General features: G+C 40.4%; 2 protein-coding genes across 2 annotated transcripts; both read left to right on the top strand.

Moving 5' to 3' along the window:
* The first annotated feature begins 1,856 nt into the window (after positions 1–1,856).
* LOC121602544 (aldehyde dehydrogenase family 3 member B1-like) lies at positions 1,857–15,139 on the top strand. The gene is given in 11 exon segments (XM_041931309.1): positions 1,857–2,212; positions 9,924–9,964; positions 10,048–10,106; positions 10,390–10,792; positions 11,252–11,471; positions 11,474–11,645; positions 11,734–11,931; positions 12,348–12,463; positions 14,351–14,486; positions 14,566–14,716; positions 14,863–15,139. Coding segments are annotated over 11 exon segments (1,830 nt in total). The 5' UTR covers positions 1,857–1,893; the 3' UTR covers positions 14,878–15,139.
* A 1,023-nt stretch (positions 15,140–16,162) lies between these two features.
* LOC121602545 (nucleoside diphosphate kinase 6-like) lies at positions 16,163–16,938 on the top strand. The gene is made up of 3 exons (XM_041931310.1): positions 16,163–16,429; positions 16,507–16,667; positions 16,735–16,938. The coding sequence occupies exons 1-3, from the start codon at positions 16,230–16,232 to the stop codon at positions 16,791–16,793; spliced, it is 420 nt and encodes a 139-aa protein (XP_041787244.1). The 5' UTR covers positions 16,163–16,229; the 3' UTR covers positions 16,794–16,938.
* The last annotated feature ends 46 nt before the right edge of the window (positions 16,939–16,984 follow it).

Here is a 16,984-nt window from a genome sequence, read left to right as displayed (position 1 = left end):
TTTAAACTAAAATTGGGCTTTTGAAAGAAAACCACGCTCAAAACATTAGTTGTAAAGCATTGCTCGTATTTATGAAAGCTTACACTGTCTATTACTATTGATTAGTAAAATATTCGATAACAGTTATACAACTAAAACTTACAAGAAAGATAGTTTGCGCAACTGCTTTACGCCGGTTCGAAAAATAGTGATCGTGATCAAGTTGTGTATTTCTGCCAAATTTTTGTTCCTATTTTTGTTTCTTGTTTTAAGTTTCGGAGGATGTATTCCGACCTTGCAGATTTCTACTGCGACTACCGGAAACGATTAGATTTTCCAGTTCGCTTAGGATTTATAAATATGCATTTGTGCACCAAACACATACATCAGTGTTTCCTTGTGCGAGTCCGATTATTTCTTACATTCTTTACTATTGTGGGATTTTTTTTTAATGGAATTACTATTTCGACTCTTTGTTCAAATATAATAAAAGTTAAAAAGATTTTTGTGATAGTAATTTAAAATGTGTGATGATTTATTTTATTATTTAAATAATTGTTGCAATAACTACGCAATTACTGCTACTGATACTAAGTACTTTTGTATCTTGCTATACAAAATGTATACAAAATGTGCCGGTCTCATGGTACAGTCGTCAACTCGTACGACTTAACAACATGCCCGTCATGGGTTCAAGCCCCAACTAGACCGTGCCGCCATACGCAGGACTGACTATCCTGCTTTGGGGGTAATCCAAAAGTCATTGAAAGCCAACCCCACACAAGTGGTGTACAGGCAGGCCTTGAACGACAACGGTTGTTGAGCCAAAAAGAAGAAGATACAAAATGTTAAACAAGTTTTCCATTCTGATACCGTCAATCGAAAAAACAAAAATTGTTTATTTTTGGTTGGTGTATCGGTTAACAATTTTTTGTTTGATAAATTGGAAACTATTCCATATGTTATTATTCGTACTTTTTGAGACATCATCCATCAATAATGTTCGTGTCTATAATTAATTATTTGAATTAAGCCTATACATTAAATTTGTATATTCTATTGGTAATAGTCTCATTTGTCAGGGGAAGCTGGTTTCGGAAGGTTTTGGCATCAGTGTTCTTCAAGGTCAAAATTACGGTGTTAGCGTTTCCTTTATGAATAAATTATTCTTGGCATAAACCTACGACGTTGCGAAAAAAATATTGGAAGTCATTGGCTATTTACACATTAATTTCACACCTTGCAAAAAGGCAATAACTGGTCAACGTAATCCGTACAGTAGAAACCACCCCATCAGGTACAGCACATGATATATCTATAATGATAGTGTAGTTTTGCACCGTAATGACATGACAAGCTTTAAAACAAAATATGCTTTTTGAAACTGCATTGTGCACTGCTTTATTTGAAACAGCACAATATGGTGAAACGAAACTTTTATGATACTGTGAGTTTCCTATTTCTACAAATACTGTAGATGTAAATTTTCAAACTTAGCTCAACTTATTTTATTAATAAAAGTTCTACAGGCAAACAATTTCATTCATTTATTAAATGAAGGGAGAAACAGAATATTGATGACTATTTGGCAGTGTTTATTGATCTGATCTTGCTTAAGTTGTTGTTTTTTGTTCTCCGTAATTCAGTCTGCGCATATCTTCACAAACGATAATTTCGATCAATGATCAGAAGATACTAACAGCAATTCTAAAATTTTGATTCATACAATAAACATTTCTATCTTATTTTGCCTTAGTTATAGTTTTACCTAATCCAGTTTTCTCGCTTATATGAGTTATGAGTTAACTTTGCTCAGTTTCTATGTATTTGTAGAGCTACTACACGTTCACATTTAATGCATTATTCTTGTTCACTTTTAGAGCATAAATCATAATTCCAGTTCTCCTAGCAACGATGGACAAGCCCAAATCAGCCTTGAACATTGCGGAAGAAACACGCCTCTTTGGTGAAGTGCCGCAGGTGACACTTGCTCTTTCCGGTACAGAAACCTCTAAGCCCCCCAGCGTCAAGGAAAATGTATCAAAGCCGTCATCCGATTCTATCGAGAATCACGATGGACAGCACGATACCAAAAGCTCCGGCATTAGTAGCACTGCTAGCACTATGAAGGGCGATCCTTCCCGGGATGGACAGCATCTGGATGAATCTAACCTAGGCCAGCAACCAGACTCGATGACCACCGTTGTGATTGATATCGAAGCTACTAGCGGAGGTATGTTTAAATGGTATAAAGAGAAAAAATGGAATCTGAAATCTTACTCATATGGTACACTCGATGCATCCTTTTTCATGCGTATAACATGGCTAACCCGTCAGTTCCTGGCGAACTTGATACGCTGCATGACAGTAAGGTCGCCGTACATCTCGTATAGCTCGTCGTTATATCGGCTCCTCCATTGTCCTTCCACACATACGGGGCCATTCTAAATCGTTCTGAATACTTGAAGTTACTAGTTACAACATGTACCACTTATTTTTACGACAATCATTTATTTCACAATTTATTGTGAAGTTAATTATTCTTGCAGATATAATGTATTACTACCAATACGCTACATAAAGCACCAAGTTAATACGTAATAGATGGATTTAATCATCTTTTTTTATTATGTTACTACATGAACGCTTTGATCAGTACCGTCGTTGAAATATTCCAGCTCGCAACTACCTGCAAGCAGTCGTTCTCCCACTCATTAGTGAGGCACTACGTATGCTCGGCAACAGAAGTGACTGAAAACGCTACTCACACTATAGGAGTAATCCATAAACCGATCACATATTCCGAAACTTCTGGCACACCAGTCCGCACAATTGAGTACTGGTGAGACGAGTACTGCGAGACTCTGTGGCCTCAAAGAACTTCATGAACTGGTTTGGCCGGTATTATCCTAAAAATATAAGGGGCCTTCCATTATAGAGTACCTTGAAACAAGTTCACTGACCAGCTGATAGATCTTGTAAATATGACAAATACTCTTCCATAAACAAGACTCTACATAATCATCCTTACCATCCTTATCATCGATGATTGTTAAAAGAGCATTGCCACTTTTAAACAACGTGCATGTGATAGAGCATTGCGAATACAAATATTCTTAATCATCAATGTGATAGGTTTTTTGTGTTTTATAGTTTCTTCAAGAAAACTGACTAGCTGATAACAAACCGCGTACTTCAAACGCGGTAATGTTAGTCTTATATTGACGGTATTTTTTTAATTACAGATTTACTATAAATCATCATCTCAGTGCGAGGATATTAGGGAAAAGAAATATCTTCTTCTTTTTATTCTCATGTAGTATGGCAACCCAGATCGGTCACAGGTTTACCTAGGCCGCTTATAAGACTGGTCTTACCAAGTATTAGGAATCGCGGTTCATACGTGATTTGAGACCAGGAAGGGTATAGCCGTAACGATTTGACTGTTCGATGGGATCAACTAAAGTGAACGAAGTAACATTTAACGTAATGCAACGAACATTTTGAATTAACATTTTTTAAACTCAAGTACATTGCTGCATTTATTCGCTGGTTTGTCTAATCTGGGACACCATCTCGTCGGACCAGCTCGTCCGGTCGCATGATCATGGACTTCATTGCTCTGTATAGAGCTGCATGATCGCGTAAGATCACTTAAGAAGAAGATATTTTTACCTAAATATTTTAAATCATTAAACACACGAGTTTTTATAAAAAAGACAATAAGTCAATTTAATGTTGAATCAATGAAATTATGAGTTTAACTGTTTTTAAAATTCAACGAAGGTCCTTACAAACCAGAGAATTTTGGTTTACTCTAATATGGCTTGCATTTATAATGATAATAAAAGATAAGCAATTATCTCTTTATTTAAACAATGATACAAATGCGATAATAACTTTGCTTTAATTTTAAATAAAGCAAAAAAGATAAAGATTTAATTTTAAATCTGCGTAACGTGTGCTCAAACATAAGTCGTTGGTTTCCTACCAACTGTGGATTTGGTTTCGCGTTTTTCCGCGTAACGTTAGAGCTTTCTGCACCGTAACGCATCGTTTAGATATCCAAAACGCCCAAAAGCTCCACGAAAGCTCATCACACTGCATGGTAACGTTTATCATTTTCAAACCGAGATGAACATTTGCTACTGTTGGACGTTGAAAGATCTTTTTCCTTGTTTGAAATTAAATTGTGCACTATGTTCTATCAGTTGTGCTCTATATTAGTAGATAAAGTTGTTTGAAATTTTATTATAAGTACAAAAGCATTCGAATGAATTGAAATTGTACAGATGGCCACACATGTCGATTAAAAATAAATGCCATGACAACTCCGCCAAGGAAGTGCCTTCATCACTCTAGCTACTAACATTTTTAAAACAATAGTTTTATTTTCCTACAATTCCTCTTGTATCCTAGACGCTCATCTTGAATGTTTCATTGATTTATACGCAAATTAAATATGGTTCGTTAAAAAAAAGTGACCCCTTCTTTGGCCGTTTTGCTTTGCATGCCCATTCGGAGTGGTCGAGCTTGAATAAGCCCGAAAGTGAACACGCAATAACGCAATGACTCTGTGTGCGGCTCGCTGGCAGACTGGCGGTTCTCTTTTCCGTCGTCGACGCGAGCATCATCGGGCGCTCTCGCGCTCCGCATAGTTCGCTTCGCGTGTGCGTCTGCTGCTGCTGCTGCTGCTGCCCATTGCACACACATTCACTGCACGTACCTTTCTGACAGGGAGGGAGGAGGGTGCTCCAAGGGTTTCTGTACAGTGTAAGTACAATTGCGCGCCGCTTGAACCACCAACTCGTCCCGGTACGGTGTAGTAGTGGTTGTTGCGCGTACTTTCTGAACTGTGACTATAGCGTATGCTCCCGCAGCCCGCAAACGACGACCAGTTTTGTCCCGTGCGTTCGCTGGAACAGAAGCAGAAGCTCGGCTCGCGCGTGTTCGAATACAGTACAGTGTGTGCTCGTACATTCCCATTTTGCTGTGCTTTCAGGTTGGTTGTGTGTACACATCATATCATGCATACTTGTTTCTACATGCGTGGCTTTTTCTGTTGGGGCCAAAGTTCCTATCGCGCGCGTTTCACGCGCTTACGCATACATCATCCGCAAGCAAAGTGAATTTATTGTCATTGTCGCATCTTGCGCACAATTTGGACAGTGAACAAAACATCTTCATTGTTTGCTCTTTTGTGACGCTTTTTCAAACGAGTAATGCTGGTTTAATTTCCATATTGTGTTGTGCCTCCTAGTCGCCCTGCATTAATGCACAAAGTGGCTCCTTGCGTTAATGTGCAGCTGTAGCAATGCATATGGCGTGTGGTGTTGCAAAACCGGTTCGAAAGGCGTTAAGTGTTAAGTGTAAAAATATGAAGAAAAATCAATTCTGGGGACAAGGGAAAGTGTCATAAGTTTGAAGAAAAAAAGTGTGCATGTTTGTTGGGGGGGGGGGGGGGAGAATTTCAGTAACCTTCGTTAAAGTACACACAATTGCAGCCACTCGTCGGTGTAGAGCTCTGTTGCTCGGTCAGTGCAAGAAAAGTAAAAGAATATGCCCTCCACTCCACTGGCCGTCAGCCATCCGTGTTTGTGTCTGTGTGTATGTGTCAGTACGTAAGAGTTGGTGGGTAAAAGCGTTTCAGTGAACAAAAGTACTGAGCCCAAACAATTTCCAAACTGCCACCGAAGGACGAGGAGGGCTTTTTGTGGAGAGGTTGAGTTTTCAGTTTCTTCACGTTGTGCGGTGATCAAGTGATATGAAAAAAACCCTCACTTTTGCTTCAACGAAAGCTTGTATGAACATTTATCCCCCATTCCGTAAGAAACCATCCTATGTTGCCTGTCATGTTCGGCTGGGTTGATATTCAACATTATCTTATCACACTGTGCGGCCGTAGATCGTATCGAAATCCACTTTAAACCCCCATCCGGCTAGCTTCTTAGCTCACGTAAAGTGAGCGTTATTATCGCACAAAGAATTCGCCCACAAAACGGCAGAGTAACGATGTTTATTCGTCGACAGAACCTCCTCCCGATTAACGATTCCACTTCCACCGCTCATTGCCACCAGCTTGACCTCTGGACTTTTGAACCAACCCCGGGCGCAGTGTGCAAATAAGGACAATCATCGTGGTGAAGCATTTTGTTTTTTAAACGATCGTCAGCCCCAACCGCAGTGCGCGTTCTAGTAGAAGCGTTCGTAAGGCGTGATTAGATGTGCCGGGCACCATTGAACAAAATTGCTGAACGCATCTGTTTTGCATACAATTCTACTATGTTTTGTCTCATGATTAAATCGAGCGTAAGTGCCAGGGGAGCTCCATTTTATAGATACAATCCTGGCTGTCTAGAATTTTATACACTTTGATACACATTTGATGTCAATAGATCGACTTTAAAACATGCCATTATGTTCATTACACTCATCACATCGCGCTTATATTAGAGCTGTTAAATAACAACGAAAGCCACTATCAATGATGACCTTTGCCAAGGGTCCAATATCAAATTTCGATAAGCCAGCCAATGGTAGAGGGAACGATGAACGATAAGCCCATATTCTACCACGATTGGCTGTGGGGCACAGTGCAGTAACCAAAAGCTGGGATGATTACGTATAGGTCTCGACCGGGATTGTTGGATCGTTGCGGACAATTAACGACAACGAGCGTGTCGTGTGGGTTTTGTAGAGAACCGGCCAGCTTGTTTACCACCAACCGACACACATACACACACACATACGGACAGCCTTCCCGTAGGGTATGTTTTAATGCATCCATTTGTGACATCACTACATGCGTTGACAATGTTTCGTGTGTGCTCAGTGCAACGACTGTTGCAGTTGCTGTTATAGAAAGACACGATCAAACAACTACAACTTTAAAATGGGATTGAGTGTTCGACAATGAAACTGATGCAGCTGGACTTTGTGTTTGGTACGAGGGCAATATGTATACTTTTTTTGCGGAATTGTTTGACCTTATAGTAAAAATATGAATGAAACAAAAAAAAACATAATTACGTACAAACTATTACGTTACAGATATCATGTATAAAAATAGGCTGATTATCCCTAGCCATTTTAATTTAGCTTTAGTATTTTTAATTTGCTTGTTTGTTTTGCAATGCCCGATAGGTTATGACGTCTCATTCCACACTTATCGTGGCAAAAAAATCTCCTTCACTTTTTGGAAAAGACCTTCCTAATATAAATCATGTTACTGGTTTAAAAAAAAAACTTCTCTTCACAACAAATCCAGTATGATTGCGCATGAAAGTTAACGAAAATGTTATGATTGTTTGAGACCAATACAATAGTTTTATGCTTTCTATCGAAAAACAGGGGACATTTCACAAAAGTTTACGACTCAAATATTATCATGTAGATTTGGAGAGTATATGTGGATATGTAAGTGTTTGATGTATTTTTGTGTGCGCTTATTTTCAGTACAAATGGTCCAACGGCATTAATATCTACTCACGACAGACCTTTGCTATAAAAGGGTTGAGAATTTGCGGCTGTGACTGTATCTTTTATATATATTTTTTTAAATATTATATCTAATCATGCCCAAGATAGACAACTTTTTTCAAGTGTCAATTGCGAAGTAAATATAACGATTAATTGGAATAGTATATTAAACTATAAAACCAATAGTTTGCTATTGTATTAGCAAAACTGCAAAAAGAAAAAAAAAAACATTGGCACTAACATGAATGATCCTTGGAAACCGCTTCAACCGGCTGTTCAAGGTGCAGACACCCGTTATACCCTGTTTCTGAAACTCATCCATGATTATGCTCATTCATAGCGATAGCAGCAATACATCTACGCACCCCATGTGTGTGTGTATGTGTGTGTGTATTTGTGTTTGCCTCCCCCAGGTGAAAGAAGATCATGATGACGAAGTAGAAGGGGTTCGCCGGTGTGTTGAAAATTGGAAACTAATTAGTAGTCAAAATTTACCAACACATTTATCACCAGACCATGCAAAACCACAGACCCACGCTTGCAGTTGATTATTCGCGAAAGTTAGCTGCATGAAGCGTACCCCGGTACACAAAAAAAAATACAAAAAAAAAATCAATAGATAATTGCTGAGCGACAGTGAAAGAGGGAAGCGTTTCTGTACACAACCATTGCATAAATTGAATGTAAACTTTACCGATTTATAATTCTGGCTCCATCAATGGCAGGGAGGGAAAGCGGTTTGGGGTTGATCAATAGCGGTGGTGTTGGTGGTCGATGAAACACATTCACATGTGCGTTTATACAATCCCAGTAGCGGCCGGAATGTGTCAAACAAACTGCCAAGGTTGTGGTGATGGGTTTGGATGTGTTTCGGCGGGTTCGAATTCACGACCGCGCACTATTCCAGTGGCTTCTTCGAGGATCGGTTCGGCTCGTGCGCGGTCTGGATGCGTGCTGGAGGTAAAAACTGTTCGTAGCATTTTTTTACATAACGTCTTTTTTCCCGTTTACCGTCAGTGATTGCCCCCCACACACGTAGCTTTCGCCGCAGCTCTCTGGCCGATGTAATGTTTCCGTAAAATTGCTCGATCACTTGAATTTGTCCGCAGCGGGGTCATCAGTGTGTTGCTGTCTCGTACAGGCCAGGCGTTCCTTCTTTACTTTTCAACGGCTGGCCGTCGCATGACCGTTGCTCTCAGCGCCGTCTCTTCTCTGCTAAGGGGACTAATTGCTGGGATCGAGGCCCCCGGGGGCCGGGGGCAGTAATGAGTGTGCATGGTGAAGTGTTTTGTGGGCTTCAATCGTCGTTACCCAACGGCTCCGTGTGTCGATTAACGCACTCACAAGCAAACGAGGCACGGGCGGTGGAGAAACTGGGCGGTTTGTGGTGTCTCGTTGTTTTCCTTGTTGTTTCGTCTATTTGTGCCATATTTCCCTAGTGTGTATGTGTATGTGTATGTGTCCTACAGTTATGCTATAAAATGCATGCAACGAAAGCCAGTTCATCTACTCGTTTGCACGCACGGTACAATGCGATCTTTCTTCGCGTGCAGATTCGCTGGTCAACATAAAAATGCAAATCGGCCGCTTTGGGATTTGTGTGTGCCGAAAACTGGATGCCATTTCCAATAAACAACCTTGAACTAGTAGAAATCTTAATATATACAAGATACAATTGCAAAAAAAAATCAACCAGCTACTCCTTGGACGAAGCGATATAGTGGAATGTGCGCGTGTATTTCCGTTTGCAAACAGCTTGTTGGTGTAACGTATGGTGTATAACGCTGCGATGTAACGCTCAGGGTACGAAGGAGAGCAAACGATGAGCGAACGAACATATGATAAGAGTGTCACTGTGTGCGTGCCGCCGAGAGCAGTCGCCATGCTCGGTTGGTTGTTTTGACATTTGAAGAAAAACAAAGCCCGGCATCGAAAAGTAGGTTACCGAAAGTGAAAAGCGGTCGCAGTTTCGGGAGGCAGTGTCGTAGGTGTGAATTTATACGGACAGTAAAGAATATTGTTAGCCACATTTGAACAGCGATAGAATGGGATTGGCCGGGGCAGCATGTTGCTAAAATGCTGTAAAAGTCATGCCACATGCATGATTATCGATTAATTCACAACAAACACGGATTTTCTCCATTGAAAAGAGTCGTATTTCAATTGCCCGTATCGCTTTATCGATTTCACGCCCTGTCCGGGTCTGTTTTGGTTCCAACGCTTCCTCCTTTACAGTGTAGCGTTATGTAAACTAATGTCTATTGCTCATCGTCCTCCATACAAAGGGGCAAATTAATCCATTTATTTTCGCACGCACGTCTGCTTCGCGGCTGCAACTCTTCAAATCGATTTGCCTAAATTGGTTGTGATTGTTGGGTTTCTTTCTATTTCGTTTAACTATTATTTGCACACACGCACGCAGGCGACAAGCGTAATTCCGCTCCGTTTCAATTTACCTTTTGCAGGATCCATCGTACCAGATTATAGCAACATGAGTTTTTCGGACGTAAGTATAGTGCACTGCCGAGCTGCAAATCAACACATGTTTAATAACAACACTCTATTACGTATGTATGTTTGCACACACAGATCGTTCAACAGCTGCGAACTACATTCAACAGTGGCAAAACGCGAGATGTCGATTTCAGGTAAGCTATCCAAACGCATACGCGTACTTTTTAGCTACGTACGGGGAATGACTTAGCAGAAATACGCGTGTAGTGGAGCCGTAATGGTACCATCATTGCGGATATTATTGAAGTTTTATCATATGCCTCTTCCATTATAATGTTTGACCTTCACGAGATCAGTGTCTTCAATCGCGGATGCTGATGAAACACATGCTCATACATTATAACGTGTACGAGTGAATAGTATTGCTATTAAAACACTTCGTACATTCATATCTCAACTAATACCTTCCTTTGATAGGTTGAATCAGCTGAAGGCCCTGCTACGATGCTACGAAGAGAACACAGCCGAGATGGCGAACGTGCTAGCCGCGGATCTGCGCAAGCACAAGCAGGAAGCCCATCTGCTCGAGATTGAGTTCATTCTGAACGATCTGCGGAACACGCTGTACAATTTGCGCGAATGGGTGAAGCCGGAAAAGCCGGAGAAGAGCCTGGTTAACGTCATGGACGGTGTCTACATCTACAAGGACCCGTACGGTGTGGTGCTGGTGATCGGCGCGTGGAACTATCCGCTGCAGCTTACGCTGGTGCCAGTGGCAGCCGCCATCGCCGCAGGAAACTGTGTCGTAATTAAACCGAGCGAGGTAGCTCCGGCCTCGGCCAAATTCATCGCCGAAACACTGCCAAAGTACTTGTCCCAGGTAAGGTTGTTTGGGGCTGCTTGATTCGTTTTTACCTAATCATCAAAACGGTTGCACCAGTCCACCTTTGCGTAGGACGTATCGGCTTTCACTTAAGGGTGTGCGAAATCAGTTTATGGGTTCACGGTAGAATATTTATTGCAAATCCTGCACAGCACAGCAAAGGGCCAACCTTGCGCATTCAAGCATAAACAGATAAAACCGATTGCGGTGCGTTCTTCTTGATGCTGTTTTATTGCGCTTTTTTGTTGCACACAATGCACATTACAAAACAAATACCTTTGCCCATACCTTTGTATTTCGAAAAAAAACCGGTTAATATTGTACAACCTTGCCAATACTGAGTTCGAATCAGCAGGCCGGCAAAACCTGCCGTCAATCCTTTCTCAATCTTTGCTCACTCCAAACTCGTGCGTGGTATGCGATTACACAGCTCTTTACGCTTTCTTACACACTTAGGACTGCTACCGGGTGGTAACTGGTGGACCGAAGGAAACGAGCGAGCTGCTGAAGGAAAAGTTCGACTACGTGTTCTATACCGGTTCCGGACGCGTCGGCAAAATCATCCACCAGGCGTGCAGTGAAAACCTGACGCCTTGCACACTGGAGCTCGGCGGCAAAAGCCCTTGCTACTTGGACGGTACGGCCAATATCGCAATCGCCGCGCGGCGCATCTTGTGGGCAAGTTTATAAACGCCGGCCAAACATGTATCGCTCCCGACTACATACTGTGCAGCAAGCAGGTGCAGAAGCAGTTCCTTGAGGAGGCCCGCAAAGTGCTGAACGAGTGGTATGGCGCGAATCCGAAGGACAGTCCCGATCTGTGCCGCATTATCAACCAGAATCATTTCCAGTGAGCATCGGTTGGGGGAGGGGGGATGACTGTATGGCAAAATGACTTAACGATTGTTGATTTTAACACTTTTTTTCTCTTAATTTAGGCGACTTACGTCTCTGCTCAAGGGTGCCAACGTGGCCATCGGAGGTGAAACGGATCTGCAGGACCGTTACATCTCGCCAACAATTCTGATCGACGTAAAATCAACTGATCCCGTAATGCAGGATGAAATTTTTGGCCCCATTCTGCCGATTCTTAATGTCGACAATGCGTATGATGCCATCAAGTTCATCAACTCCAGGTATTGAAGATCGCTACCCTTTGCCCCGCGCTGTGTTGGCTCACTCGTCCGCAATAGTTTCATCCGTCGATAGCATTGATTTATGTTTTCTACATTTTCTTTGTTTTCTTTCCCATGGCGATGTTTAATTGTTGTTGTTTGTTCGGATCCTGATCGTTTTTCCCTTCTGCTGCTGATTTCCGGCTACGGTCCGGCCATCCCATGTCCCTCGATGTGTGTCGCTTTTCATTGCTCATTTTGTGGACGTTTTGCATCTACTGCATCACATGATAATCGTTACATGTACAACCGAATAACGGTTAAATATTGTCCCGCAAATGCAATGCCCATCGATTTGCGCCACGGTGATCGTTTGTTACTGACGAACATCTACACTGCCACCTGCACACATCTCACCATTTCACCATTTCATGCAGACCACCGCCCCTAGTAATGTACATCTTTACGCTAGATACCAAAATTCAAGAACTTTTCGTTACTGGAACACGGTCGGGCAGCATGTGTCTTAATGATACGATCATGCAGTATGCCGGTAAGAAGAAATAATTGGTTAAAATCTGGTTTAAGATATATCATTTACATTCCTTGGTGAAAGCATGACAGGTGGCGGTTATTAGATTTACCTCTTAACTAGCAGATTTGCGATAAACTATGGTATTGGTTGATTGGTTTTTAGAAGATCTGGATCTATATTTTGTTGCAGTACCTTTGTCGGTGATGGACATATCAATTTACCTATATTCGGGTTTTGGTAGCATTTTGCTTGTGTTTAAACGATAGTCGCCTTCGTAGTCTAACTGTGTTTGCTTTTTATATTCTATTAATTTCGTGGTTACGGAAACCTGTACTGCTACAACCTCCTGTTACGCTAGTGCCAAGCCTCTATGCTTGTACATCTTTACCAAAAACGTAACGGATCAGCGTCTGATGATCGAAAACACCTCCAGCGGAGGAGTTTGCGTAAACGATACTCTCATGCACTGTGCAGGTTAGATTTAATGGTTTTTTTTTCTAATGAGTAGATCTTATACTAACAAATTAAATACAACTACGTAATAGTAATACGCTGAAAGTTTTATTTTTCCATTGTTTGAATAGTTTATTTGTTGAATTATATACTAAAATCATGCTCTGTGCATTTAAAATTCCATAACTAGTTAGCACAAAGCAGGTCAAGGTGCAATCATCAGATCATTTTATTTGCAATGTAGTTGAAATGCTGCCATTTCTTTCATTCACGCGAACGATTGAGTGTTATAAAGATGAGATTTGTAGCTATATATATTGACTTTTTTTTTACTATAACATTTATATTTTCTTTTTCTTCAGAGACAAACCACTATGTTTGTACTTATTTACTGAAAACATCGAGGATCGCGATGCCTTCATAGCAAACACTTCTAGCGGAGGTGTTTGTGTGAATGATGCTTTAACGCACTTTGCAGGTCAGATATGAAGCAATACTTCATTTGCAGTCGTATATTTTCAAAAGAATCGTCAGTTTCATTCATCCAAAAATTATAATTTCAAACATTGTAAGCAACACAAACTACGAATGTCTACGATTGTAGCCTTTGCTCATTTGCCTCTAGCTCCAGTTCGATTGCCTTTTCAACTGTCTGTTATGTACAACATGTTTCGTTCACAAGGCTTTGGTTCCCCTGTGTATCTGTACTGTTTTAATTGTGATGGTAATGATTCTGGATCGTTTGCGTACTCATTTGCTTTATTTTCTATGAGCAAAAGTGGGTTCAGGTTGATGTCAGGAATGGTCATTCCCCATAATGTTCTATGCAATTGAACTTTTCTTCAAATTTGTACCAACAGGGATAAACCGCTGAGCATTTACATCTTCAGCGAAAATAAGAAGGATCGTAAGGCAATTATAGAAAATACTTCTTGTGGAGGCATTTGCATTAACGATACGATGGCTCACGTTGCAGGTATCATAATTTTTAGAACATTTTTCAAGCATTTAATCGTGTATGTGTGTTTGTGTGTGTACAATTTTACAAGACACTACAATGTTCCAGCTCACGCAGTGCGACAGTTATTGAGAATAAAACCAATGGCAACGAAGCGGTTTCTGTACTAGACAAGCCAAGGCTTTCAGCGTAATTTACGATGCAATACTAACATTTAATTTTATCAACCGTGTAAATATTAGTACAATTTATTGATTGGCATTAGACACTGTATTACTTTTTGCCTTCTTTTGTTTAACAAATTTTGTATTTTCTTTATAATAATTAGTAATAATAATTGGCATATAACACAAGTTAAAGCTACTAACTGTTCAGTAATGCTAGCTAAAATTAAAAAAAAAACTACAAATTAAACATTCTAAAGAGCAAAATCATATGTTAGCAGTTATTCACATGTCTCGCTATGAACTAACAGAACACTCTTTCTCTATTAGTTGAAGCACTACCCTTCGGTGGTGTTGGCCCCAGCGGTATGGGTTCTTACCATGGCAAGTACTCCTTCGACACGTTCGTCCACAAGAAGTCCTGCTTGACGAAAGATTTTAACCCGATTGGCGAAAAACTGGCTGCGTAAGTGACACAACTCAGCATCACGCATTGCAAATGTGGTTCCAATCATTTAAATCCGAACCATTCATTTTTCCTCCAGCTCCCGGTATCCACCATACTCCGAAAGTAAGCTGTCCTTCCTGAGTACCTTGCTGAAGAAGCGTCAGGGCATCAACTTGCACTTTTTGCCATATCTGCTGATGTTCGGTATTGGCGTTGCTTCTACGCTTGTAGTAAGCACCATCCTGAAGGTAAATAAGAACCAACACACAGCTCTTCTGAAACTTATTTCGCATCATCAACGTGATCTGCAGGCCAACACTGTAGAGAAAGAAAAAAAACATTGAAACAATGCTCGTGGTTTTAACTTCCCATCTTTTGTACGATCCTTTTTCAGAGACGTTTGCAATAAACAACTGCTTCCATTCAGAGACAGAGTTGGGGGATTTGGGTTATGAGAGGAACGTCATTCGACGTTAAATGATACGTCGGTTATGTGTGCATCTCAAGTGCACGTGCACCAAGCGTGCTCGTATTTCAATTGCGTTCTTTAGATTTTAATCATTGCTTAGAACATGTATTCACACACATTGTACGTTATTATATTGATGCTATTCAGCGCTGCTTGTGGGCTCATTTAATAAAATATGAATATTTTGCACTTTCCATACGAATTTCAACGTTTTGCGATTGATTTATTTGTAGTTTTATTCTCCACTTGGTAGTATTTTTCTGGCTTGTGTCCTTGATATGCCAAGCGACTCTGTTGTTCTTATAATGATATTTCCTTGACTAACGTGTCTGCAGTTTGCTGCAGCTTTTTGTAATACAACATTCCCAGCTCAAATGCATTTAGTATACCGACTAAACACGATCCTCGCTGTGGGATATTTCTTGAACATGCTGTTAATATTATTATTAGTTTATTCTATTGTATGCGCACGTTTCTAACGTTTTTTTTATCTCTCTACACTTCCAGGATGATGATTAACGCTTTCAGAAAGCAAACCACAATGACACCAATAACTATCACTATTGGCAGAACGAAACAAAACTATGGAAAACGGAAAAAATATGCTCCGACAAGCTTTCCTGCAACGCATACCGGAGAACGTGACGAGTCATTTGTTTCTTTTTTTATTAGAAGTTAGGTCAATTTGCAAATCTTTTGCTTGCAACAACACAATTGTGATGGGATTATTCCAACACCACCACCACTTCTTCCGGTGCGGGGAGAAAAAAAGGTGAAAAGGGACAAAGAGCTAAAAATGATGCCGAAAAATGTGTTTTAATTTTCAATGCACGGTGATACACGTCTTTTACACTTTGGCGAAGCAGCGTTATCAACACGGTATATGTTTTAAATGTAAAAAAAATGAAACTAGAAAATGTACGTTTATCGTGGATAAGAACAGCACAAGAAAAAATGTTGGGTGCATGCAATAAATGTTGATAAATGGGTAATTCATAAACATTGGCTATTGTTTTATTTAGCTATCACACAAATTTGTTCGTAAGAAGGATTAGAAAACAATTGCCATGGGACAATTTAAATAAAAATGGAAAACTATGCGTTTGAATAATTATTAAATTTGTAAAATGAAAATCGACGGAAAATCGGAATGATTGGTTCAATTATCTTTGACGTTTATGAAATTTTTCACAGCGCCGCAAACGTCACATCAACTGTGGCATTTCTTTGTTTATAAACAAAGTGAGCCGGGCATCGAAATCGCGTTGTCTGCAGCAGTGAATCGCAACGAAATGATAACTTTAGCAATCGTAAAACCCCACTGCCTCAAAAATCCTATCGCTTACCAAACAATACAGCAAATGCTGATAAAAAGCGGCTTAAAGGTAGTGGCAAGAAAGCGGATAAATCTCTCCCGGGATGAGGCGGAAAAGTTCTACGAGGAGCATAGGAATAAATTCTTCTTCCGACGTCTAGTATCACTTATGACCAGGTACGGCGCACAGAAAATATTTAGATTAATAAGTGAACCTTTAATGAAGTAGCATCCTTCTCCTCATTCATTTCAAGTGGACCGTCCGAAGTGGTATTACTGTCAGGGAATGATGCAATTCAGCAGTGGCGCAATCTGATGGGGCCTACAAAGGTCCTCAAGTCGGTATATTCACACCCGGCATGCATTCGCAGTTGTTTCGGTTTATCAGACACACGAAACGCTACGCATGGATCAGGTATGCGCAAGCAAATAATATTGCCTCGAGGAATCACATAACAAGGCGTGTTGTTTACATGTTTCAGATTCGGAACAATCGGTGATGATTGAGAGAAAATTCTTTTTCGGTGACGCTACCATATAAAAGTTATGTATCGGCTCCGATTTTTTCCAACAGTTCAAGTGTCTGCGTAATATGTTCGCTTACTATTAGCATTGAATAATATGAAACACATAGTCAAAATTTGTAAAATACGAAACAGAGAACCACAAATATATCTACATATTAAGAATTAACACGCCTTTCGATTTAATGATAACTGTGTTGTGATAACA

The sequence above is a fragment of the Anopheles merus genome, unplaced genomic scaffold, assembly GCF_017562075.2.
Source record: "Anopheles merus strain MAF unplaced genomic scaffold, AmerM5.1 LNR4000500, whole genome shotgun sequence".
In the NCBI taxonomy this organism is placed as follows: Eukaryota; Metazoa; Arthropoda; class Insecta; order Diptera; family Culicidae; genus Anopheles; species Anopheles merus.
This window is presented reverse-complemented; position numbering and strand designations above follow the sequence as displayed.

Coding starts and splice junctions, on each gene's coding strand:
- LOC121602545 (XM_041931310.1), top strand. CDS start 16,230: ATGATAACTTTAGCAATCGTAAAACCCCACTGCCTCAAAAATCCTATC. Junction 16,430..16,506: donor CTAGTATCACTTATGACCAG/GTACGGCGCACA, acceptor ATTCATTTCAAG/TGGACCGTCCGAAGTGGTAT. Junction 16,668..16,734: donor AAACGCTACGCATGGATCAG/GTATGCGCAAGC, acceptor TACATGTTTCAG/ATTCGGAACAATCGGTGATG.